The sequence below is a fragment of the Rattus norvegicus genome, chromosome 6 (assembly GCF_036323735.1).
Source record: "Rattus norvegicus strain BN/NHsdMcwi chromosome 6, GRCr8, whole genome shotgun sequence".
NCBI lineage: Eukaryota > Metazoa > Chordata > Mammalia > Rodentia > Muridae > Rattus > Rattus norvegicus.
Window position 1 is genome coordinate 144,587,519 of NC_086024.1, and position 25,534 is coordinate 144,613,052.

At 44.7% G+C, this 25,534-nt stretch overlaps 1 protein-coding gene across 1 annotated transcript in view; it reads left to right on the plus strand.

The window, feature by feature from the left end:
* The first annotated feature begins 643 nt into the window (after positions 1 to 643).
* Positions 644 to 25,534, plus strand: part of Rapgef5 (Rap guanine nucleotide exchange factor 5) — a 234,747-nt gene continuing 209,856 nt past the window's right edge. Inside the window, exon 1 of the mRNA NM_001395143.1 lies at positions 644 to 949. Within this exon, the coding sequence (NP_001382072.1) occupies positions 734 to 949 (216 nt within the window). The 5' untranslated portion in view covers positions 644 to 733. The remainder of the gene's footprint in view (positions 950 to 25,534) is intronic.

A 25,534-nucleotide genomic window follows, 5' to 3' on the forward strand; every position in this document is an offset into this window, starting at 1 on the left:
GCTCCGCAATTCCTACCTCCTGGAATTGTATAAGCAGTGATTCACACCGCGCTAAGCCTTTGCAGTTTAGGAAGAACATTCATCACACACAGAAGGCTTCCAGGGAGGTCAGGTTCCAACATGTTAACAGAGATTCACCTTCGGGCCACCAGACTTGCACCTATTTTGCTGAGCACCCATCAAAAACAACTAGTTTTCTCTGCTCCCCCTTTCACGAGGAGCGTGCTCACAGGGTCACTGGGGTGGGGGGTGGGGCAATGATGTCCCAAGAAGTCCATTCTGCACAGTTTCTAGAATAAGAACTGTGCTGTGGGACTAGGCTAAGCGCGGGAGGGAGGAGGACCTCTTAGCCTTCTGGGTCGCAGTCCAGGACACTCCTGGCTGAAGCAAAGAGCCTTTTTAGTCTCTGGGGGGATGGGCCCGGAGGTGGTTGCTGGGACTGGCGCACCTGTGCAGGCTGGGAGCATGCGGCGCTCCCGGGCCCCTTCCGAGGGCGGTGGGAGTGTCTGGGCCGCCCAGAGGTGAGTGGCGGGGCGGGGCGGGGAGCACCTGGGCGGGGCCGGGGCGGTGCGCGGGGCCGAGGCTCCCGGCCCGGCGCGCGCCAATGGGCAGCGGCTGGTAGCGCGTCCCGCGCCCGAGCCGCAGTCTCGCCCTCTCGCTGCCTTGCGAAGGCGCGGAGGCGAGCGCGGAGGAGAGCAGCCTCGGGCGCCGCCGCAACCGTCAGGGCATCAGGATGGCGGTGGGCTCTGTCAAGATGCAGCCGCCGTGCGAGAGCCCGGCCCTGGCTTCGGCGGCCCCGGCCGAGGGGCCCCTGCGCCGCAGCCCGAGCGCCCGGGAGCCGGAGCGCGAGCCGACCGCCGCGTCTCTGCGGCCGCGCCTCAGGGACCTGCCTGCGCTGCTGCGGAGCGGGCTCACGCTGCGGAGGAAGCGGAGCGCCGCCGGGGCCCGGGTGAGTGGCCGGGGCGCGCACGTGGAGCCCTCGGCCGCCCGGCGGGCCCGCCACGCCGTGGCTGGAAGTTGGGGAGGTGGCGGGACTCCTCTGGAGAGGGACTCGGGACGGCTGGGTTAGGGGGCGCCCCTCGGTCTGCGACGGCCACCCTTCCCCCTCAGATGCACCTGAGCGAACCGGGGCGCCCGGACATCACTGGAAGAAGGGCTGTTTGCTGCTTTCTGTGGGGAAGCTGCAGGTGTCCCGTGACTAAGTCAGTCAGCCCCGTCCCACAGAAAGTCTCAGGCCTCCAGCGGGTCCTGTTTGCAGGTGGCCTGCGACGTGCTTGCTTGTTTTGGAAGACTCATAGCAATGTCTGTGCGTCCGGACTGCCCTGGCAGCCGCCACTGCTGAGGGGGAGACTTAGGAGTTGGAAGAGCTTGGGTGAGCTTTTAGCTCCTGAGTTCCATCACTGGGAGCACTCAGTACTCCGGGACGCCCCCTAGAGCGGGAGAGGGTCGGACCCCCGGGAATCTCAAATAGCGACTTTCAGATTGTGTGTTCAGATATGACTTCCTGGTGAAGGAGCATTCCTTGTGTTCTAAATGCATCTCACGACCTGAGCAGGCCAGGCTTTTTTTTTTTTTTTTTTTTTTTTTATGTTAAAAGGAGGGGTTACTTGTCATCCTGGGTATCTTTAAGCCACTCAGAATGCACCAGTAAGCTCTCACTCACTTTTCCTACTCAGCAGATCAGGTTACAATCGTACATCCTTGGTACATCCTACTTATAATTTTTTTATCATTATGTAGTATTTACAACAATTTAGATGATTTTTTGACTAGAAGTCTTAGTTATTTGACTTGAAAGGAGACAGTAGCTGGAGACTCACAGCTCCTGCGACATTCATTGGTTTGCAGAAATATAAGGGCTGGAGAAGCATTTGCTCTGTTGTGGCTTCCAGTGGATTGGAAAAGCTCTGACTTGCTACAGTTCTTGTTCTCCAGTCTGTTTCCCCTTTCCTATGCATTTTCTTCTTCCAGACCACTTTAAAGGATTGTTCTTAGGATTCTCTTGTGCCATTATATAATTTTTAATGCAGCCACCAGAAAAGTTTCAGAATTGCCCACACAGTAATCTTTTTTTTTTTTTTAAATTCACGTTACATTCTGTTCACTGCCCCTCTTGCGGTCATCCCCTCCCACAATACTTTCCCTTCTCTGAGTGGGTGGGGCCCGTATCACACACCCCCTTCCTCATATCAAGTTTCTGCAGGGCTAGGCATATTCTCTCCCACTGAGGCCAGACAAGGCAGTCCAGCTAGAAGAATATATCCCATGGAAAGGCAATAGCTTTTGGGATAGCCTTCACTCCAGTTGTTTGGGACCCAGGTGAAGTCCAAGCTGCACACGTTCTCCCTATGTTCAAGGAGGCCTAACTCCAGCCCATGTGTGTTCTTTGGTTAATGGTTCAGTCTCTGAGAGCTTCAAGGGTCCAGGTTAGTTGACTTTCTTGGTCTTCCTGTGGAGTTCCTATCCCCTTGAGGACCTCAATTCTTCGCCAAGAGTCCTCAAGTTCTATCCACTCCACACAGTAGTCTTGATGTGTGGCATACAGGATTGCTTCCAAAGAAAGGCAGGAAGTATGTCCTCAAGATAGAGTGGGTAAATAAACACAAGATCCAGAATTATAGACTTTGCAAGAATCTAGGGGGAAGTAGGTCAAATTGTGTTCCTGTTATCCTTGACAGTTACTTTTCCACAGCACAGAATACTGAAGACATGGGCAGCCTGGCAGTCTGTGACAGGAATTGTCCAAATTTCTGCATAGATCCATCCGCTGTGTTCATCTACAAGGGGACTCTAGTTTCTTGCTGCCTGGGATGATGATGTTTGCTCTGTCAGTGTGCAGACTGGCCCTCATTTCCAAACTACCCCGTATATGGGCCCTTCAAATAACCTACTTTAATAATTCTTCTATTATGGTACAACATATTAGTTCTTTAAGAGCTTAAATGAATGTCTCTCTTAAAAGATCAAGTGTCAAGCTTTTCACTGTTGGAAACTCCCACTTTACATCAACTTCTCCCTACATCTGCTTTGGGGGAGACTATTTTAGTTTGCTTTCTGTTGCTGTGATAAAACATCATAACCAAAAAGCAGCTCTGGGAAGTAAGGGTTATTTCATCTTCAGCTTACAGTTCATCAACTGGGAAGTTGGAGGAAGAACTCAAGACAGGAACCTGGAGGCAGGAACTGAAGCAGAGGCCATGGAGGAGTGCTGCTTACTGGATTGCTCACCCTGGTTTGTTCAGCCTGCCCAGGGGTGTCACTATTGAGAGTAGGCAGGGTCCTCCCACATCCTTCACCAAATCAAGAAAATGGTCTACAGACTTGCCTATAGGGCATCTGATTGAGGCCTTTTCTCAGTCAAGAGTCCCAGATGACTATAGCTATGTCTTGTTGAAAAAAACCTAACTAGGGCAACTACTGTTGCAATTTTTTGTAACCCTTGTTGTCAAAGGGAGAGGAAGGAGTTTGAAAGAAGGGAAAACAGTAAAATCGTGTGCTCCTGTGTCATGTAGCTCAAGACACTGTAACACAATCTGTAAACCAGATGGTCTCAAGAGATGTTTATTTTCTCACAATTTTGACAGCTGGCGAACCGAAGTTCAGTGTTCAGGCCGGTTTTGTTTCTGCACAGGGCTCTGTCTGCCTTGTAGATGCCCATTTGCTTCTGCTCATTCCTGTGGCCTTTCTTTAGCAGGGTCAAAGAGAAGATAATCTTGTCTTCTTTTTATAAGGCCACTAATCTTACCATGAGGCCCTCACCCTCACAACCAAATACAATCTAAATACTGCCAAAGTCTCCATCACATTATTACTCCCACCCCCCAAAATTTCCCTATACCATCACAATAAAAGTTTGGGCTTCAACAAAAGAATTGTATGGGTGATATAAATGGTCCATAAGAAGGAGTTTGAGAGGAAGAGACAAATAGTAGAATATATCCCAGGCTGATTGGCAGGTGATATTAACTGGGTAGACCCCTCGATTAGGACATTGATAATGTAAAGGCTCAGAGACTCATGAAAACAGAGGCTGTACCTCCAGACTGGAGCTGCATGATCTCCATTAGTAGAAGTTCACTCAGAACAAAGCAGCTCTGAGTATTGCACTGTTGATGAAGAGGTCCAATTACAGGAAGATCTGACTTAGTAGTTCATATGCTGTCATCCATGTTGTTTTAGAATCCCACAGTTTGAGACCATCCAACATCATCTCAGCTCTCTGTGGACTGTGTTGTTCCACTGCAGACTATCTCTTACCAGGACAAGTTAACCTGTCCTTTGGTTAATACAGCATAGTTCCTTGGATCCCTGGTTCCTCTGTTCTGTCATTTCTAATTTTGAATTCACGGTGCATACTGCTTAAGAAGACTGCACCTCCTTTGGACAAAAGGAGCAAAAGCTAAGATTTGCTTTGTGGGAAGACTTGCTACATTTTACTACCGCTACATTTTGCTCTGGAAACATTTTTAAACATCAATGGCAACACCAGGTGCTCTGGAAACCCCAAACACCTGAGCTAGTAATAATTCTGCCAATCTTGTTTCATTTGTGGTAAGGGGTGGGGTGGGGAGGGGGGTCGTATCTGGTATAATTTAAAGCAAACCTCTGAGTTATTTCATAAAAGTTGTACCTTACATCTCTGATAAAGACATTGTAGCCACCAGCACCCTCCTCTGAGCCAGCATGGTGTCTAATGCCTGTATCTAGGCCACACGTCTGTCAAGATTGCATGCTTTGGCTACTGATTGATTTCCGAGCTCCTAATTACAATAAAACAAGACAAACAAACAAACAAACAAACAAAACAAGACACTTGTGACTTTTTTGTTCCTAAGAGTTAACATTTCTTAGCACAGTTCATACATGCAAATTCTCCTGAAGATGCCTTTCTAGTTATTATTAGATTCAGAAACTAAGCAATGCCACATGTTGATTTTGATTCTTGAACTTTTAAGTATTTTATTTTATAACAGACTCCACCCCCCTTTTTAATATTATTGGTTTGCAGGATAAGTTGGATAAGAGTCTTAGTCCAAGACTCTGTCCTACTTTCTGGGTATTTAGTTAACCTATTCTTCCATCCCTATAATCTGACAATTCCATATGGAGGCTTGACAAAATTCAAAAGCACATACCCTTTTTGGATAGCATTGTGCCAAGTGTCAATGTCATTTCATGATGCTGTTATGTCAGGATGTCTTTTTTGAGTAATGAGGATCTGACCGATGGACTCAGATGGTGTCACTTTACCTTCCACCTAATGGTTTTAGTTTAATTCCTTAAGCCATCTTCATTAGGGAGTGCAAACACGTTGACAGCTTGGTGCAATAAACCATTCCTGTTGCATCTATTGTTTGGAACAGTGTTCATAAAGAGCATTCTATCGGGAATTATTTGGATATTTTGATATTCAGGCTACATAGATAAGGAGAAATCCTGTTTTTCTCATTTATCACTTTTCATAGTAATGCTTTAATGCACTAACAACCTTCATCTGTAACCAGAGTTGTCTTTTCTTAAGTGTCATTAGGAATTAATGCATTCGTTGCAGTCTGTTGTGGCAATTTCTCTTTTTGAGTGTGTGTCCTTGCTGCTCCATACTTTGCATATGGTCCCAGTAGACTCAGAAGCCTTTTTCCTTCCTGGTTTCTCATGTCCACATTCTCCTTCACACTTGAAGCTAGCCATCTGTCCAAGGATCACTGATCTTTATTATAAAAAGTATTCCTTTCTCCTATGTTTTGCTTGTTTTAGTGTCTATCTCCTTTTCCTCTTGGTCTTGGCCTTCCACCTTAATTTTTAAAATTAATAAGACTATTTCTGACCAGTCTATTTCCAAGATTGATGTAGAATGGGCGTTGTTGACTACTCCATCTTTTTCTATATGCTGTCAGGTGCTGGAAGTGACATATTTTGGGTATTGCTACTGGGATGTTTCCTCTTAAACTCTGGGATGATCTTCTTTATCTTACAATGTTTTGTTTACAGTAACTAGCTGATTCAGTTGTTCACAATGGACAGCAACGTCTGCTAGTGATACTCAGCTGTCAGCTCCATCATGGTTCTCTAGTGATGCTCAGCCATTGGCTTTCACAATAGTTGTTTCCCCATGGTCTTCTAGTGAAGGACTTTTCACCATGGTCCTATAGAGATGCTCAGCTCATTATAGCCCTTTGTGATACTTAGCCATTGGCTTTCCCAATGGATGCTTCTCCATAGTCCTCTTGTGATGCTTAGCTATTGGCTTTCTCAATGGACTCTTCACCATGGTCCTATAGTGATGATTAGCTCATCATGGTCCTCTAGAGAGGCTCAGCCTTTGGCTTTCACTTCAGGTGGGCGGCTTACTTTCCTCCTGTGACTCCTTCTCCTTACTACACCTCACTAGCTGGTGGCAGACGCAGAATAGAAGATCAAAAACTAGGAAGGACTACTGGTGTTCAACCCCCACCCCTTTTTAAATTGAGGGATCAGATCAGCCTGGGACTCTTTGCATCTCTCAGCTTGGCCTTGAACATGTGGCATCTTCCTACTTTAGCGTCCCATCTGCTGAGAGTGCAGGTATGAGCAGTCCCTACTGAGCCAACATACACTTGAAGAGGAACAGAATGACCTTTTTCCTCTGTCTAAACTGGAGCACTGTGGGTGTGACTCATCAGCCGCCTCTGCCAGAAACTTGTCTTTACTGATTGAGAAATATGCGCTGCTCTGTACTACACCAGTGCGTTCATTTAACACTCGTTTTAAACATGTGCCTTATAAGCTGGGAGGATGATGTGTGCTTTGTACTTATATTAAGTTCAGGGACTCGTGTATCATGGATATACCCGTGGCAGAAACTTCATTCAGCTCTTGCAACAGGCTTGTAAGTTAGATGTGGCCATGCGCGTTCCATAGATGTGAAAACTGAAACACAGAGGTGGCCTGCGCAATCTCAGGTTGTGTAGGTGGGAAGAGGGAGGGAAGTTTGAATCCAGGCAGGCCAGGCCCCACAGGACATGGAGATTTGAGTCGATTTTCTAACTCTCCAGTGCAGAAAGGGCAAAGGCTCTGTAAGCTGCTATATGCCTGTACCTCCTGGTAGCACCTTGCCACTCTGAAAGTGCTCAACAAATTGGTGCAAAGCCAGACTAACTCTTCTTTCATTTTAGCACAAACAGGCTCTCCCTGACCTATTTGGGTATGGGCCAGGGAAAGTGGGGGGGGGGAGCATTATGAGTGAATGGTAGCTAATACTTGCCAGAATTAAAAATAGCCATCAGAATGCCCCGAACACAGAAGAAGGAAAAAAAAAATCACCAGGCTCACCTCTATAATAAAGGTCAACCTTGTGCCTTGTGCACTGGCCAGCTTACTTCTCTATCTGTTCATGGTACCCTGTAAGAAAACCAAGCCATTAACGGAGGCATATAGTCAAGCTGAGTCAGAGCAGACAAGAAGAACATGCGATGAACTTCCCTGAGAATCACGGCATCCTTGCATCTGCTGGCTGACAAACTGCTAGCTCAAACCCAGTATTTTAAAACTGATAACCAGGGAGGGCTTCAGATAAAATTCAGTTAGTTTGTCCCCATTGTCCATGGGACTCTGGTTCTAGGACCTCTCCTAGGTGCCAAGTTGCTGATGCTTACATCCCTTACGTAAAATGGAACGGTGCTTGCATATAACCTACACACACATAACTAAGTCATCCAGACTGCTTTCATTTGCTGTGTTTTAGAAACCTGTGACAAAGAAGGGAAAAGTTTGAAGGTGTGGGCCCTCCCATTCCCCAATTATTTTTAATTTGTGGTTGGTGAATTTGCAGATGCCAGCCCCATGGAAACAAAGGACCACTTTAAACATTCTGTAGTAACAGCTGGTCATAGTGGTTCACATCTATAATCCCAGTGCTTGCAACACTAAGGCAGGAAGGCTGCAGAGGCCTGCCTAGGCCACGCAGCACCAAGCTAGCTTGAGCTACTGTGGGTCCCATCTCAGGAATATTAAGAACAAAACCCACCACTACCACAGTAAAATCCTCTGTGGTTGTCACTCCCAAAAGTGCTTATTTGGGAAGGAGGGAAACTGTAGATTAGTTCATTCTGTTTTAATTCCACCACATTTTAGTATAAGAACACAATGGCAAGTTAACACTTCGTTTACTTTCTGTGTTTTCATGTTCCTCCAACTCCTGCAACAGACTTTGGTTGTGGAAAAACAAAGGTGTTCGCGATGGTTTGGATGAGAGTGGTGCCATCTGCTCATAGGTTTCAGTGCTTGTTTCCATTTGGAGACCATTTGGGAAGGAACAGTTGTGGCCTTGTTGGAGGAGGTATATCACGGGGTGGGCTTTGAAGTTTTAGAAGACGTAGGTCATTCCCAGTGTGCTCTCTCTGTCCCCTGCTTATGGATCAAGATGTGAGCTCTTAGTTGTTCCTCTGCCATGCCTTCACTCTGCCATCATGGATTCTAGTCCTCTGGGACTGTAGGTCCCCAAACATGCTTTCTTTGTATGTTGCCTCAGTCACTGTGTTTCATCACAGTTATAGAAAAGGAACTGAGATAGTGTGGTAGCACCACCATCCTGTCTTCTTGTAGGACCTATACCTCAAAATCCTGGAGCCTCCTTCATCCTTAGTAAAGAGACACAACAGTTTCTGAGTACAGATACAGTGTAGCTAAAACACTAGGAACCCTGGAGTTGAGGGTCCCCCCCTTCCTTGCTAGATGCTTATTCTAGGCAAATTATATCTTATAAATGTCTTTATGAAACTGTAGGCACGAAAAATTTTTGTTTTTGTATACAATGTCAAGTTGAATGCTTTTTTTTTTTTTTTAAATGTGATACTCTAACATAAAGTGACTATTTTAGGTGATGTCTAAGTCTTGGTAGCGTAACAAAATTTCACACTTGCCTTGTCTCTTAAATTGAGTTGGCAGTAATTGGTAACTTGTGTAGCTAAAAATAGATGGAAAGATGGGAGCTAAGTCACTGGTAAAGGCTTGGAATATTTGTGATTTTAAAAAAATTAATTCAATATTGAATAACAGCTCTTATTATGGTTCCTGGTAATTCCATGGTGATCTGAGATTAAGAATTTGTAAAATGTAATGTGAATAATCAGCGTCGATAGCTTGGCTTTGTGTGTGTGTGTGTGTGTGTGTGTGTGTGTGTGTGTGTCTAGTATTAGTTTGATAAATAATTCATAAATGGGGACAGTAAGGCAGAGCTCACAGGTGTGCTATGGGCTGCAATCTCAGTTCCCTTAAGGGATGAGGCATGCTCACCTATGAGTGAATATGGGCCAGCCAGAGAGGGCAAGAACTTTCCTATGACTACCCAGTGAGGAAACAGCAGAGGTGAATGCACCTGTGACTGATTCCAAAGCAGCCTTTCTCCAGTGTCACAGGGGAAGGCTTAAAAGAAATCATAACACCAGGGAAATTAGATAGTGGCTGCATGGAACATTGAAGCCTTAGTGAAAGTGTCAGCCATTTTCCCCCAGTGTCCTCAGTGGTAGCTCCCAGGACTGGGTGCTGATTTCCAAGGTTTGAATGGCCAGCCACCCTATTGGAATGGCTGTCATCTAGAAGGTGAAGTCTGGGGAGCCACATTCCAGAAGCATTCCTGTTCTTAGTTTTGTGCCACAGTATCCAAGGGGAGATTTAGAGAGCAAGCAAGATTCACTTTTGGCCTATATAAAAAAACAGGAAGAAGAGGGAAAGCAAGTTTCTTTTCTTTTCTTTTTTCTTTTTTTATTCTTTTTCCTTTTAATTGGATAAGCAAGTTTCCTATAACCCAGAATTTGTGTAATAACAACAAGCTTGAGACTTAAACTTGAAGATGCACGGCACGTACCTACAGTCCCCACTGCTGGTGAGGGGGAAGCCGGGGAACAAATTGCTTGAATACAGGAGCTGGAGCTGGAAGTGGCCTGGGCAATATGGCAAGACGTGGGTCTCCTTAAAAATAAAAGGCAGATGAGGAAAAAAAAAAACACATCAGGAAATCAGAAGTATGATCACAGAGTCACTGAACCACTTATAAAAATAATTGAGGATGTATCAAATGGCTTAAAGAAATTCATATTTGCCATGCTTACTTTTTAATAAGGCATGATTATCTAGTGACATTCTCTTTTAGGATAAGATGACTCCTAGGGATTTAGAAATCAAAAGAGCTTCTCTGGGAAGGTGGCCCATAGCTGCAGAGGCAGGAGGATCAGGAGTTCAAGGTCATTCACAGCCACACAGAGAGCCTAGGCTATGTGAGATGCTGTGTCTAAAAAACTAAAAGCGTCATGGGGAAATTCACCTAAGCTTGCATCTTATTTCAAAGCCTTGGACACTTAGACCTTGTCTTGAAAGTCTTTCCTTAACTTTTAGGCAGCCATAGTTTATAATTGTGTTATTCGTTACCCTCTAAACTTTACACGTATGCTATCATTCAGTTGTGAGCAGATAGTTTGCTAATCTTCTTAATCATGTGTTAAAATGCTTTATCAGTTTGTTGATTGGAAATTGTTCATGTCTGTAGCAAAATCTTCAGGGAGCCCTTCAAGGTGCAAGAGGTGACAACCATAGATACTGTTATTTAACAGATCCTTATGCACCATCTGACAAAGTAGAGTTGTTTGAAGAAATTTAAGAACAGTAATTCAATTCTAGTAACAGCATCCTGGGACAAAATGTCTTATTGCACAGAGAGAAGCTAAGTAAAGTGCCCAAGATCACTCAGAAAGTACAGGAGTCAAAATTGCAGCAGGAAGCCTGGCTCCACGGGCTGCAGACAACCTACAGGCTTTCTGCACACTCTTTCTACACAATGCATTTCTTAGCTAATCTCCCTCACATTTCTATTTCACCACCTTATCCTGGCATTAATATAACAATTTTAAGGCGCATTGTTGCTTCCAGTCATTATTAAAGCTGCACCATGTTATAAAACCACAAAGTAAAAAGTTATAACAAGGCGCGTTTTCATTGAAAAAAATCTACATAGTTTCTAAAAATATCAATATATCTTATGGCATTAAAATGGTGCATGAAACCTAAAAAAAAAATCTGTGTTTGATTTGTATGAAATATGTAATATTAACACTCCATTAACAATTCTTTTAAAAATGATTTATTCTTATGTTATGTGCATTTGGTGTTTTGCCTGCATGCGTGTCTGGGTGAGGGTGTCAGACTCTGGGAGCTGGAGTTACAGATATTTCTGAGCTGCTATATGGTTGCTGAGAATCAAACCTATGTGCTTTGGAAGAGTGGCCAGTGCTTTTAACCGCTGAGCCACCTCTCAAGTTCCTTCATTAACATTTTTTCTGAGCATTGAATCTGTTGCTTAGATAATGATTTAAACCTCGAGGGGGAATAGATTGAAATTTTCCTATAATAACTAACAATAATTCATGTTAAAAGTAAAGAAAAATTCTAATAAAAGGAATTAAGGACGTGTGTAGCTGGGTATGATGCTGCATACTTTAATCCCAACGCTCGGGAGGTAGAGACAGGAGGAGCTCTGTGAGTTCGTGGCCAGCCTGTTCTACAAAGTTGAGTCCAGGACAGCCAGGGCTGTTACACAGAGAAACCCTGTCTCAAAACAAACAAACAAACAAACAAACAAACAAACAAATAAAATGTGTGTATACACGTTTGTGTGTGGCTAATATAAACCTAAATTATTATTGACTTTTTTTTTTACAGTTTGGCTTTTTTTGTTGTTTGTTTGTTTGTTTGCTTTTTAAAGACTTTAAGTATGGTTTAAAAGTTAATTTCTCTCTTCTAGGCTTCTTAAAACTCATTCATTAATACAAAAGTGGCGGGAGATTTATATTTGTCCTTGTGTCTGTCCCTGTAATTTGTGTAGTTAAGTCTGCAGGTCTTTCAGGAAGTGACTTGGGATCCTTCCTGTGTTTATCTGGTCTGTTCTCGGGATGCTGGCTTCTTGCTTCTGACATGCTTTTCGTGGTGGTGCTCTCTGTCTATATTGCCTGCAGAGAAAACAAGATTCAGGGTTTCCATCGAGCCCATCAGCCCTTTAGTAAAATTAAAAGTCCTGAGAACAGGGCTTTTGCACTGTAGCCGTTTTCTCCCTGTACTCTTTCCTAACTGGTTTAGCAACTGAAACTCCAGTGCCACTGGTGGTTTTGTTCGGTTGAACATGACCTTGTCAAATCATTTACCTGAAGCTCTTTTGAGGTGTTGTGCAAATACTTGTGGTTGCCCAACACATATGGCTACCGTGCTGATTGTAAATTTGTTTTTCTCTTGTGTTGCTATTGAAGGAAGTGGACGGCTTATCACTTCTAGATATTTGCACTAATGAACAAATACTGCACGTAATTCGCTCATCAGGCTGCTCTGGACTCGTGTGTGGGTATGGGATTATGTACAAAAATTTAAGCATTGAAGAAGAAGCTGTGTGATGAAGCTTTTAGTAACCCCGAAGAGCGAGATTTCCGTCTCATTTCTGTCTCATTTATCAAAATACGATTTGTCTCTGGTATAGCAGGGAACCTAGTTTCTCCGAATTTATTGTCACTTAGTGCCCATGTCACTTAGATTAGGTCCGATGAGTCGAGTTTCTGTTTTTAGAGGCGTACCTATTTCCTGTAAGACTGTGAATGATTGGGAATTCTTGTTTTGATTTTTTTGCTCTTTTTCTGAAGTTAGAATATATAGTCTTTCTATATGAAGATCCCAGTCTCACATGCAGAGCCTTTGGGCACATTTCAGACAAGCAGAAAAAGGAGTGTTCACTATTCACCTCATCCATCACGGGGGGGGGGGGGGGGGCAGAAAGATGGATACTGGAGAAGGAACACCTGAAAATGAAAGGGCTAAGTTGCTGTCTTAGGGTTTATATTGTAATAAAGACCATGAGCAAGAGCAACCTGGGAAGGCAAGGGTTCGTTTCAGCTTGTAACTCACAGGTCATGTCGTCACTGCAGGAAGTCTGCGTAGAGACTCATGCAGGGCAGGAACCCGGAGGTAGGCACTGAGCAAAAGCCGTGGAGGAGAACCGCTTACTGGCTTGCTTCTTGTGGCTTACTCAGCCTGCTTTCCTATAGAACCCAGGACCGTGGGGGTGGCACCACCCACATCGAGTTGGAATCTCCCACAGCAATCATTAATCAAGGAAAATCAAGAAAATGGCCTACAGATTTGCCCACAGGCCAATTTCCTGGAGGCGTTTTCTCTGCTAGTATTTCCTTTTCGCAGATATGTCTAGGTTTGTGTCAAAAAAAAAAAAAACAAAAAAAAACCAAACAAACAACTAGCACAGTCAAGCCCCTGTCAGCTGGATATGTAAACACATCAGTTATCAAACCTTGATTGTTCATCCACAAGAGAGCACATTAATATCAGCATAGATTTCGAAGTGCGCAGCATAAAAACATTTTCAAAATTTACAAGTTCAACGTTTTTTTTTAAAAAACCTTTTAACGTTTCTATTAAAGTTTAGACTCTTTCTAAAGTATCAAAAATCTGTTAACCATGGGCTTTTATAAAATTAAAAATAAGTACTTCCTTATTCCAAGAGGGATAGCCAGGGCACAGTCATGAATCAAAGCAAAAACAAAATTTCGACAGTATAAAGTTCAGACTTCTATGACCCATTCACAGTTCTCAGGGCTCTAAAGGACTTTGGCCTCCATGTTTGGCTTCACCAGCCATAGCACATAAAGCTCTTCCCATAGACTTAGGCCAGTTGCACTCCACACCTGTTGCTTCTCTTGGTGGTCTTCCCAGGGTACTTGCGTCTCTAAAACGTTAGGTCTCTGCTGCGAATGGGCTGCACTGTCACCAATAGCCTCTTCACAGCTCCCTTCAGACATTCTGACTCTGATACATGGCACAGAGCCTCAACTTTTCTCTATGACCTTTTAAAGCCAGGGGCTGGTTAGGGTTCTATTGCCTTGATAAAATACCATGACTAAAAGAAACTTGGGGAGGAAAGGATTTATTTCACCTTATATTTCTAGGTAACAGTCCACCATGGAGGAAAGCCAGGGCAGGAACTCAAGCAGGGCAGGAATCTGAGGGCCAGGACTGAAGCGGAAGCCAGGGAGGAGAGCTGCTTATGTGAGCTTGCTCCTGGTGGCTTACTCAGCCTGCTTTCTTATGCAACCAAGGATAGGATGGCCCCACCCACAGGCTGGGCCCTTCCGGATCAATCACTATTAAGACAATACCCCACAGACTTGGAGGTATTGTCTCAATTAAGAGTCCCTCTTCCCAGATATGTCTAGGTTTCTGACAAAAACCAACCAGTAAAATGGAGCACAAATCTGTTTTTAGAAGATCGCTCTTTTGGTCACAAGTACAAGTCTAGGAGAGATGTCAGAAGAGGACATGGTGGTCGTCCTTTTCTTCATCCAATGGGGTCTTCCAGGTGGCTTCTTCCTCTTTTTCTTCAGTGTGTTTATGTGTGAGTGTACATATGGCGTACTCACACACATGTGAGTTCGATATGCATGCCTGGATGTCCTGTTCTATTACTCTCTACATTATTCCTTGAGATAGGGTCTTTTTTCTGAACTGGGAGCTAGCTGGCCCCAGTGATCTTTCTCCCTGTCCCCACCCTCTACAGCTCTGAGGTCATACATAGCTATGGACATACCTGTCTTTTTACCTGGATGCTGGGGACTTGAACTCAGGTCTCAATGCTTGCACAACAAGCGCAGCTACCTGCTGATCCATCTTCCCAGATTCAGAATCTCTTCTCTTGGGGAAGACATGTTTTCATAGCCTCAAGTCAGCATTGGTGTTTCCTTTCTCTGTCATGGCAAACTTAGCACATTTCAGGCAGCCCGCGGTAAAACCTTTTTATATTTCTCTTTATCCTTGTCGCATAACCCATTAATGAAAAAGCCACCTAAACACATATTCCAGTCCCCCTCAATATCCCAACCATCCTGCCTCTGCCTCACAGGCTTGTGCCACCACACTTGCCTGACCCTACAAATCAAATGAAAACTTTGAAAGCAACCAGCACATTCTGTCTGTCAGTGTTCGGGGACTCACTCTGCTGGTTTCCGTATAGCGCTTTCCATGTCACGTGTGTTCCTCGTTTATTCCTTCTTGTAGATGCTGCAATGGGCTCCTGAGCTGTCCTGTGTGTGGCAGCATCCGTGAGCAGAGCTGGTGCCCGCGGGCTCTGGGAATTAGCCAATGAGTGTGAGCTGCTACTTCTGTGGTTGCTGTCAAGCACCGTCATTATCCCAAATTACAGGACTTAGGGAGTCTGTGGTCAGTGCCTTTGGAAAACTGAAAGGGATCTTAATGGTGACAGTGGTGAAAATCTTGTAGGAAAGCTGAGGTTTGAGTCAACAGCTGGTAGATGGGGCACTAGAGTGTGCATTTTTGGCAAGTTCCAGGTGATCTGGTGCTGCTCCCAGAGCGACACTCAGGTGCTCTGGTGGGTGGGTGGTTCATCCTGAAAGGCATGAGGAAATCAGTCAAGGAGCTAAAGGATTTTCTGAGAGCATTAACTGAGGGGTAGAACTTCCTCTGAATGTAGCCAGCTTCATCTAGTAGGCGGGGGTGGGGGTAGGGGACTGGACAGTGGGGGTAGGAGGATAGGGCTGGGGGCTGGGGGTAGGGGATGGGCTTGGATGGTGGGGATAGGGTTTGGGCTGGAGGGATGGATGGTGGGGAGGGTTTTGGGAGGAGCAGGTGGAATGGAAGAAGAAAGAGGCAGTTAGTCAGCATAGACATTGTGTTTCTGCTTTCCAGTCACTACCTTGTGAGCCACCCTGCTCCATCATGGCTTCCTTCTCACCACAATGGCAGAGGGCTCTGCGGCTTTGAGCTGCGACAAGTCTTTCCTCCATTATGTCGTTTAGGTAGTTTTGTCACAGTGATGCCAGCAGTGACAACAGCTGAGCTGGTCTCAGAGGCCTCAAAAATCTGCTAACCTCCATCAGCACGTGACTGAGGCCAGGAGCCCACTGGCTTTCTGTTTATGATCACTGCTGCATTAACAGCACCAAGACACCACTGCCTTGCCTCTGACCCGGCTCTGAGTTCCATCAGTGAGGGGTCACAGGGAGAGGTCAGGGTATCTCTTCCCCCAAATCCTTTTTACCACAGAGCCATAGAATCTGACCATCTGTGGCAGTAGCATGTCTGAACTGCACCCTTAAACACTGTAACTCATTTCAGCATCTGTGAGGGCCATGTCTCCCAGTCATGGCCCATTCATTCCAGTCCCAGTGGGCTCAGTCATGATCTGGGCAGAATCTGAGTCGGACTCGAATGCAATTAGTGGACTTCATTCTGAGAGGAGTTACAGCTCCTCTGTGAAGTGTGGCAGTGAGAAAGTGTGGCCTGAGCAGGAAGAAGCACATGAACACAGAGGGCATTGGCTAGATAAAGGAAGATTTCTTTAAGTCAGCCATGTGTGCTCACCCACGAAGGATTCTGAGAAGACCTCTGACAAAAGACCTTTACGGTGCTGGAGTGTGAGCCACTTTGTCATCCTTCTGTGATTCCTGTGTGTGACCTCACACGGCTGGGGCTCAGGGTGAGAGACATTGTCTGAGGAGGGATATCTGCGCTGCTTCTCACTTGCAGCCTTGTCTGCTACTGCTTCTCTCCCAGACACCTCAGCTCCGTTGGCCCGTGCACAGGAGCCCTGAACCCTTTATATGGTGCTTTGATCTTGCTGGATTTTGTCACTGTGTATTGAACATGTTCTGAAATGCCTGCCAAAACTACATTCGCAAGGTAACAAGCAGTTGAATGGAATAATTACACCTTTGGTTCCTTTGCCCGTGGGTTCCAGGGGTGGGTGTGTCGACGAGCTGAGAAAAAAATATTTTCAGGGTTCTGGCTTCCTGCCAAATCATCTTCTTCACCAGCCTCGCCACAAGACAGGACCACAATTACCAATTCTGTGTGTTTATCGGTTCTTTTATATTGAAATCTCATGTCAGGTTGGAGCTAATTCTTAGCTTTTATAACTAATATTAAAAAGTACAGGCTGATACCAACATCTGGATAGCTTGCCCTGGTAAACGGAATATTTAAAGACAAAATAAGCCCTCATTTTTTCCCTCAAAATTTCTATTGCTATATTTGAGACAGGGTCTTAGTATGTAGCCCAGGCTACCCTTCAACTCATCATCCCCCTATTCTCAGCCTCTAGTGTTCATACTTGTGTACCCCTAGGTTCAGCCTCTGTTGCTAAATGTTTTTGTTTGTTTGTTTGTTTTGCTTTGCTTTTTTGAGAACAGGTTTTAAGTAGCCCAGGTTGGCCCAGAACTCACTATGTACTTGAGGCTGGCCTTAAAGCCTGGTAGTTCTGTTTTCATTTTCCAAGAGCCTGGATTACAGGCAAGCACTACAGTACCTGAATTCCTGGATTATTTCTGCAATATCTAAAACAAAAGTTTTCTACAAAGACTATCAACTCCAGAGCATTTTTTCCCTCTTTCTCTTTATGAATTTCCGTGTATTTATTTGTAAAACTGTGTGTGAGGGAGTCTGGTGTAGGACTTCATACAGTCAAGGAAGATCATGCTAGATTACCTCACACTGTTCAGTGTGTCCAGCTTGAACACATGGCCCTTGTCATTTGCCCATTTCTCTTCTTTCTTGCCTCTTGGATGAGCTACTTCATTCCAGGGTTGGTTCCTTGGCTTTGTCCCTACTGTCTACACTCATTGTTTCCTTGCATAGCACTTCTATTTCTTTTTTTCTTCTTTCCTTCTCCGCAGTAGAGCTTGGTTGCTGAATGCCCAGAGAAGACAAGCCATTGGTAGTACTGAAGAGAGGGGCTCAGGTCTGCCAGGAAGGGAGTGTAATCCTTTTAGATTAACTCTTCCATGAAGTGGTTGGTTATGTCTGCCAGAGCAGAGGGCCTATAGGCAAGAGGAGAGGGGCTCCCATGTAAATAGTAGGGATGGATGAGCCCGTGTTCTGCTGACTCTGGCTAAGGACTTTGGTTGGGCGGGTAGGTGAGAAGATATCTTAGTCAGGGTTCTCTAGAGTCACAGAACCTATGGAATATCTCCAGATGTTAGGGGACATTACTGGGATGACTGACAGCCTGCTGTCCAACTAACCCAACAGTGGGCAGCTGCGAGTGGGAAGTCTAAGAATCTAGTAGTTGCTCAGTCCCATGAGGTAAGGTGTTTCAGCTGGTCTCCTGTATATAAGCTGGAATCCTGAAGAAGTAGGCTCCAACAGATGTGCTGACAAGTAAGTGTAAGCAAGTGAAGTACAAATACTTCCTCTTTCCTCTTTCCTTATGTAGGCCTCCAGCAGAAGGTATGGCCCAGAGTACCACCACACCTGGAATTTGGAGCTTGCTCTGTCCCAGGCTGGCCTTGAACTCAGAGATCTGCTTGCCTCTGTCTCCGGGGTTAAAAGCTTTTACTACCTGACCTGGGCCTAAGCTTTTCATGGTCACTATGTCTCAAAATCCAGATCACAGATGTGGCCGCCAATTCTGGATTGTAGCTCATTCCAGATGTAGTCAAGTCGACAACCAGGAATAGCCATCACAGTAGGCTCTCTCTTTCCAGTTTCCTCCTTTGGGTAGAGATGCTTTTTGCTAATCTGCATGTTTGCCCCTCTAGCTTGGAGTGAGAATTCTGTCCATCCCCAAGCTAGGAAAGAGGTCCTTTCTGTGGAGATCAGGATAGCTTTCTGGTCTTACATCACCATCCTTCTGATGTCCTGAGGAATCTGTCATTGGCTTTACTCTAGTGTGGTGTTAGAAGGCTTCTCTTGGATGAGCTACTTCATTCCAGGGTTGGTTCCTTGGCTTTGTCCCTACTGTCTACACTCATTGTTTCCTCGCATAGTACTCCTATTTCTTCACCCTTGCATAGGCGTGAAGGGTGAAGGGTCATTTCTCCTGACCCTGCCGAGGACTCTTGTCTGAGAAAGGATGCTGGATGCCCTCTTCAGGAACTGGGATGATAGGTCTGTTAAGATTATCAGAAAAGCCCTCGCTCATCCAGTCTCCCTTTAAATTTTCTTAAGCTATTTTCCTCCTTAAATGTACACAGCATCCGCCAGAGGAAGGAGGGGACTGTTGAGCGGTTTGAGGGACAGCTGTCTCTGCTAGACAGCTCCGCTCATTCACATTGCGTTCTCAAGCCTTCTTGTTTTATGGAGAGACTTTTGTCCTAGATACCAGATACACACAAGAAAGCATTACTTTAGTGAGAAGTAGAGCTGTAAAATTCAAAGCCAGTTTTGTTTCTTAATCACTGTAATAAACATAGTAGCTTCTGTCTACGCAATTAGCTCTGGGGAAAAAAAAAGCCAAACACAAGACAATGCAAAGCAAGCTGATGGTTTTGCTCATTGTTTCTTTCAATCCAGGTTAGATGTCCTATGGTGTGGTACATGTCCCTTACCCCACTGTTCTCCAGTGCAGTCACGTTCTTTGGCCCTTCTGTATCTTTTCTTTTTCTTCCTAAGACTGATGTTAGGCTCCTACATGTTGCAGTGTCCAACAGGGCAGAAAAGGTTTGCTGTTGCAAGAAAACATCATCAAACTCAATAAAACTTGCTTCTTGCTTCTCACAGAACACTTTGCTTCTGGGTTCTCTTGAGGGCATTTGCCCACTATGGGCCAGCCTTGACTTCTATCCTAAGACATTATCTTCCACAGAGCCGTAAATGTGAAAATCAATAGAGACTTGCACATGGTCTTTACCTGAAGTAACTGGTTCATATTTCATTGGCCACAGCAACTTTTACGGTGTTCATTGAGGACACTGGGAGTGTTGTCCTTTCAGAGAATATGAAGCAGAAGAAAAGCAAAATATTAGTATTGTCTCTCTCACTTGAAGTCAAAAATACAGAAATGAGTAAAGCATGAATCCTGGTCCTTGGTGGCTCAAAGCCCTGAGGAGAGAAACGTTGATAGTTCTAAGTCAGTTTTGCAAAGTGGTGTACAGTACACAATAGTTTATAATCATCGTAATGAGAAGACAGCGTACCTTAATGGCTCGGGAACCTACCTCTCTGTATTCAGTGACTGCAGTCAAACTGTGTTGTGGAGGATGGGAAAGGGCTGGTCTATTAGAGGGAGAGTCTAGGTTTGTGTCACTGGTGGGGGGAGGTGGCTTGTTTATACACATCTCACACCTAAGATGATAACTTGCGATCAACTCTAAGAAACAGGCTTACTTGTTCCTTGAAACCTGGAGACAGAAGCAGCCTGCCAGCCTTAGAACTGCTCTGCTAGCACGTGAAAGCATACTGCACTACTGTTTTGTTGGAACCTTGCTAAAAATACTTTACTGAGCAATTACGCTACTGACAGTTCTTTGATCTGAAAAATTAGACTTGCTGTTTCGCTAGGAAGAGAACAAAGCCACTTGTAAAGTAGCAATCAAAGTTACTTATTAGGCGATGCAGGTTGCAGAGACAGCTCTCTGGCTTGCCCAGTGTCTGACTTACTTTATACTGGGACAGAGGTGAGCGCATGTTAGCTTTGGGGGGAATGTACTTTATAAACAAAGGAGGTGGCATCTTCTTTGGGTCAAACATGGCCACACCCTTGCATTGCTGTAGTCTTGCTGGGCTTCTTGTGAAGCATTCTGGGCATACTCCCACCCCAGGGTTTTTGTTCTGTGCCCTTTAGTCCCTACCCCTCTTACATCACTAGCTATGGGTTGCCCAAATGCCATTCTTCAATGCCAAATGGCAGCCCTCTTGGCCACCCTGTTTAAGAATGTGCTCTCCCTCTTGCCATGTCTGATGCCTATGGCACCTTGAAGCCTAAGTAATGAAGGCTTAGGTTCCCTCCTTCCTTTAGCCTCGGTTGTCTCCTGCCAGCTTGTACAGCTTCACTCTGCACCATCAGAATAAAGCTGCTCTTCACAATGCAGCAGCTTTTGGGATTGGGTCTCAGTTGAGCGCTTGGGAACCACCACATGCATCGTATGCCCCCACAGCCCAGCACATGTAACATTGCAGTCCCTGTAAGTACACAGAAGCATCTGTGTAGGATGCCCAGCACATAATGGAGAGGAGACAGGTGGAAGGCTAGGCGGTCTCTGGTCATAGGGCTGAGCCTGTTCTAAGGGGAGTGAGCGGTTGAGGCTTAGGAAGAAAACTATGCTAGGGCTCAGCAGTTGGCTGTCTGCTTCTGTCAGCTTCTGTGAACTCCTCTTGAGAGGAATGTAACTCCAAGATTCCAGGAGGTTATGGAAACTGTGAGAAATTGCCTTGGTTGTTGAAGCTTCTCCTTTAATAGAAAGACAAACCAGCTTTTACAATAACTTTTAAGTGACAACTGTTTTGTTTTTGACTCAAATGATTAAGTAGACATCAACATGTGGCTACCCTGTGGCTCCAGGCTAATGGGAATGGATTCCCTCCTTGTCCTCAGACTGGACCTGCGCAGGGCCAGCCTTTTCCAGGCTTGATAAATCCAGTGCCAGCAGCTTCCAGAGTTGGCCTTGACTCAGGAGAAGAGATAAGATAGGGGACAGGCTTGTGAGGGAGGCGGGGCTTGTAAGAGAGGCGGTTGGCTGCATAGAATGGAGATGTTATTCTGGAAGGGAACTTCATCCACCTTTATTTTCCACTTTTTAGATTCCTATGTGTTGTGATATGCAGATCTTCGTACCTATTTTCACTAATGCCTCTGATGAAATACTGTGGACTTTGTGGCTGACCCCACTCCCCCATCATCTTGAATCATAAGAACAGCCAATTCCACTCTTACAACATGTACACGTATGTCCCCACCAACCCTCTTCTCCTGCGTTTCTCAGGTGACTAGTCTGTTCCTGGGGCCTGGTGAATTGGAGACTCTTCTGTGTGCACACTCTCTTCTTTATAATTGAATCTAGGGTGAGGCAGTTAGAGGAAAGTCTTGATTTCAAACATGAGAAACTCTGAAAATCCCGGAAGGATGTTGTGACGCCTTCAGAGTGATTGGAGGGCTACCAACAGGGTTCAAAGGGGAAGGAACCAAATCATTTTCTAGGAAAAGAGATAGATAGGGAGATGCCCAGCACAAGCAGTGGAACCAACCAGCACTCACCAGCTCAATGACTATGGACAAGTAACTTGACTGCTCTGTGCTTCCAAAGACAGCTTTGAGTCCCAAATAAATGCTAGTGTTTGTAGAAAGTGCTAGAGCAGTAATTGGTAAAGAACAAGAGGTATATCAGAGTGTAGTCTGCACACATGGCTCCGTGAGCTTGTGTGCCTACGGCTGTCTCCTGGTTTAGGATGGCTCAACTTACAGAGGTTTTAACCTATGGTCGTGTGAAAGTGAAACTACAGTCAGCAGAGAGTAAAGTTCACATTCTGACTGTGGATCTTTTCCTAGGCTATCAGTGCAGTGTTGAAACTTTTTCACTGTGGAGTACCAGAGCCACAGCACTCAGCTATCCACGTGATCAGTTGGGAGTCAGACCATATCTCTCAGCACACAGTGTGGGTGAGCTAGGATGACCAGAAGGTTAGGTACATTGAACGCAGCTTAGACATAGGATATTTTCACCATGGATGTCCATGGCCTGATGGATGAACACGGCCAGTGCTGCAGAGTACATGCAAATGGCCCCTCGCTGCAGGTGTACCCACGTCTCCCTTTGACTGTCTCTGCCTTTTCCCTAAAGGCGCCTTGGATCTTTGTTCAAGGACTTTGGTTGAATTCTTCATGATCTCTAGAGTTGGGCTCTAATTTTCTTACACCATTATATCAGTTAGCCTCCTATTGCTGTGATAATACTATAACCAAAAGGCAGTGTGGGGACGAAAAGTTTTTATTTTGCTTACAGTTTATAACCCATCATTGAGGGAAGCCAAGGGTTCCAGGCAGGAACCCAGGAACTGAAGCATTGGCCCTGGAGGAGTGCTGCTTACTGGATTGCTCACCATGGCTTGTTCAGCTACCCTTCTTGTAAAGCTCAGGGCCATGTGCCTAGGGATACTTTTGCCGTCAGTGGCCTGAGACCTTCCATATCAACCAATCATCAAGAAAATGCCACCACAGATTTAACCACAGAATGGTTGGACAAGACAGTTCTTCATGAGGCTTCCTTTTCTAAGTGACTAGTTTGTGTCAAGATGATTAAAAAAAAAAATGACTACCTTAACAGCCACCATGGAAACTCATATAAATCAATGATCCTGTTTGTAAGAAGGTGTTTAGAAATTTTTGTCACCCACAGCATTTATGTTTAGAAATGGGAAAGGACAGGCAGACCTTGCCTCAGACCTCATTTTTATTTTTCAGTTTGGTTCAAAGGAATTCACATCCGTGCGATCTTTGGTTGTTTGTGCAGTGCTGGGGACTGAGCCCTTGGTCTTGCACATGCTGGTCAAGTGCTCTACCACTGAGCTGCTTTTCAAACTTCTTTCCATTCCTTTGATGAACAGCTGTTAGGAGTGCTGGGTGCTCTAGAAAATCCAGAATACAATCTATTTATAGAAACACTTTACATAAAATCTAGTGGTGAGTCTCCACCTGTGCATTGATAATGCTGTCATGGGTCTTAAGCTTGCCTGGTTATTTGATCTCTCTCCCCTCTTCTCTCTTGCCTTCCTTCTCCTCCCTCTCTTCTTTCCTCCTTGCCCCCTCCTCCTCTCACTTCTTCCCAGACATAGTGATGCATATAATATATAGATGGAGAGTCTAGTATTAGCTCCAAGTTTCTTAAATATTTATCTGTTGAATGTCTTAAATATCCAAAGCGGCTTTAAGAAGTGGAAGTTGTCTTCACTGACAGCTTAACGTGAGAACTGTAGAATTAAAATGAAATGTTAATGTTTGGTGTGAATGTTTATTTCTATTGTAGAATGTATTGAGCTGGGCTGCCCTGTCAGGAAGATGAGCATTGTTTGTTTCAACTACATACTTGTAAGCAAATGATTGTGTGGCCCTGGTAATCATATAAAGCATACTCCTTACGGATAGCCATAGCATCTTGAACTGCACCTCTGCTCACCTTGTGGCGAGACTTGCTCTCAAAGGCACAGAAGTGCTTGAGAAATCCAGCGCGGGGGTGGCTAGAGGTCTGAGGTGTCACATGCTGGCTAATAGGACTGCGATCGGTCAGAAGTGCTTGTCATCAGCAGGACTGAAGAGAGGGCTGTGTGAAAAGAATTGCCTTCCATGAGTCATGCAATTAATTTATCACTGGAACACTTTCAAAATCAGGTTTCGCCAATGGATGTCGTCAAATCTTGTCAGTAATAAGAAGGACTGGAGGTTGAAATTGGACTACCACCGAACGTTTATTTCAGAAACGTGGGTGAGAGTGGAAAGAGGCAAGGTCTGTTCTCTGAAACTGGAAACAGTTCTCACTTCCTTTATCTGTATGGGTTTATGTAGGAGAGGCACATCAGTGCTGCTTTTGGTGCACATAAGATAGACGTTGGTATTCACATAACTCAGGTAATTCCCTGTGAGTCCATTTCTAGAATTGCCAGTGAAACCTGCCCATGGCTGTCATGGTACAGAACAAAATAATCCATGGGCAGCCTTCAGCCTGGGGTGTGAGCTGTGGGTAGTTTTGGAGATTATCATTTTCATGTATGTTAGGGATTTCAGGATAAATCAAATGTAGTTCTTCAATGATTTCATTTTTTAATTAGTGTAAAATGCATGTAGTGTGTGTTACCTACATAAAACCATTTCAACTTATGGTTATACATCATGAAACATAGTTACCTTATTGCATAACCTAACTCTGGCATCATCTATGACTTTAAAGCCAGCTGGGAATAGAGCCTTATTATCTGCGTGCTTAGAATTTTAACAATACTTTACTGTTCTAAGATTTCCCATTACTTTCGACAGTTTCTTCTAACTCATGACTTTTGCAATGCGAAGTTGACATTAAGGCGGAAATCATCGGTCACCTGCTCACTTCTATCCCTTTCCAAGTATACTTTCTTACCTCTTGAAAGTTCTCGATCAACCCAGTACTTCCTGTAGCTATTTTTGTTTTAAGGAACACACATAGTATCAAACCGAAGAGGATACAGAAACAAGCTTCCACACAGCCTTCCATGCTGCTGAGCTGAATATCTTTTAGAAACAGAAAGGAAAAAAAAATTTAGACCATTCAGCTTTATGCTCTGTCCCTGAGTTTTGAAACAATTTCCAGTCTGAAACTTCATTAGAAGCCAGACGCATGGCTGCTCTCACAGAGGACTCTGGTTTGATTCCCAGAACCCATGTGATGGCTTAAAACTGTTATTTTAGTCCCAGGAAATCCAGTGTATTATCTGGCAGTACCCACTTAAGTGGTGTACCAGCATGCATGCAGGCAAAGTGCCACACACATCAACACACACACACATATATATGTATATACATGCATATGCACATACATAATACATACTTTTTTAAAGGATGGTGGCAGGCTTGTGTGGAGAAGCTGTCAGTGGTGTGCATATTTCAAGGCCCTTTGTAAGCACTTACCCTGCCACGGGCCACTCATTCTTTTTACATTTTTTTCTACACTGCATTCTTTTGTATCAAACTGGAGAGTTGATTTTTAGGACTCAGAAAGAGATGTGGTAGAAAGTGCAGGACCATGAGTCATGGAAGAAA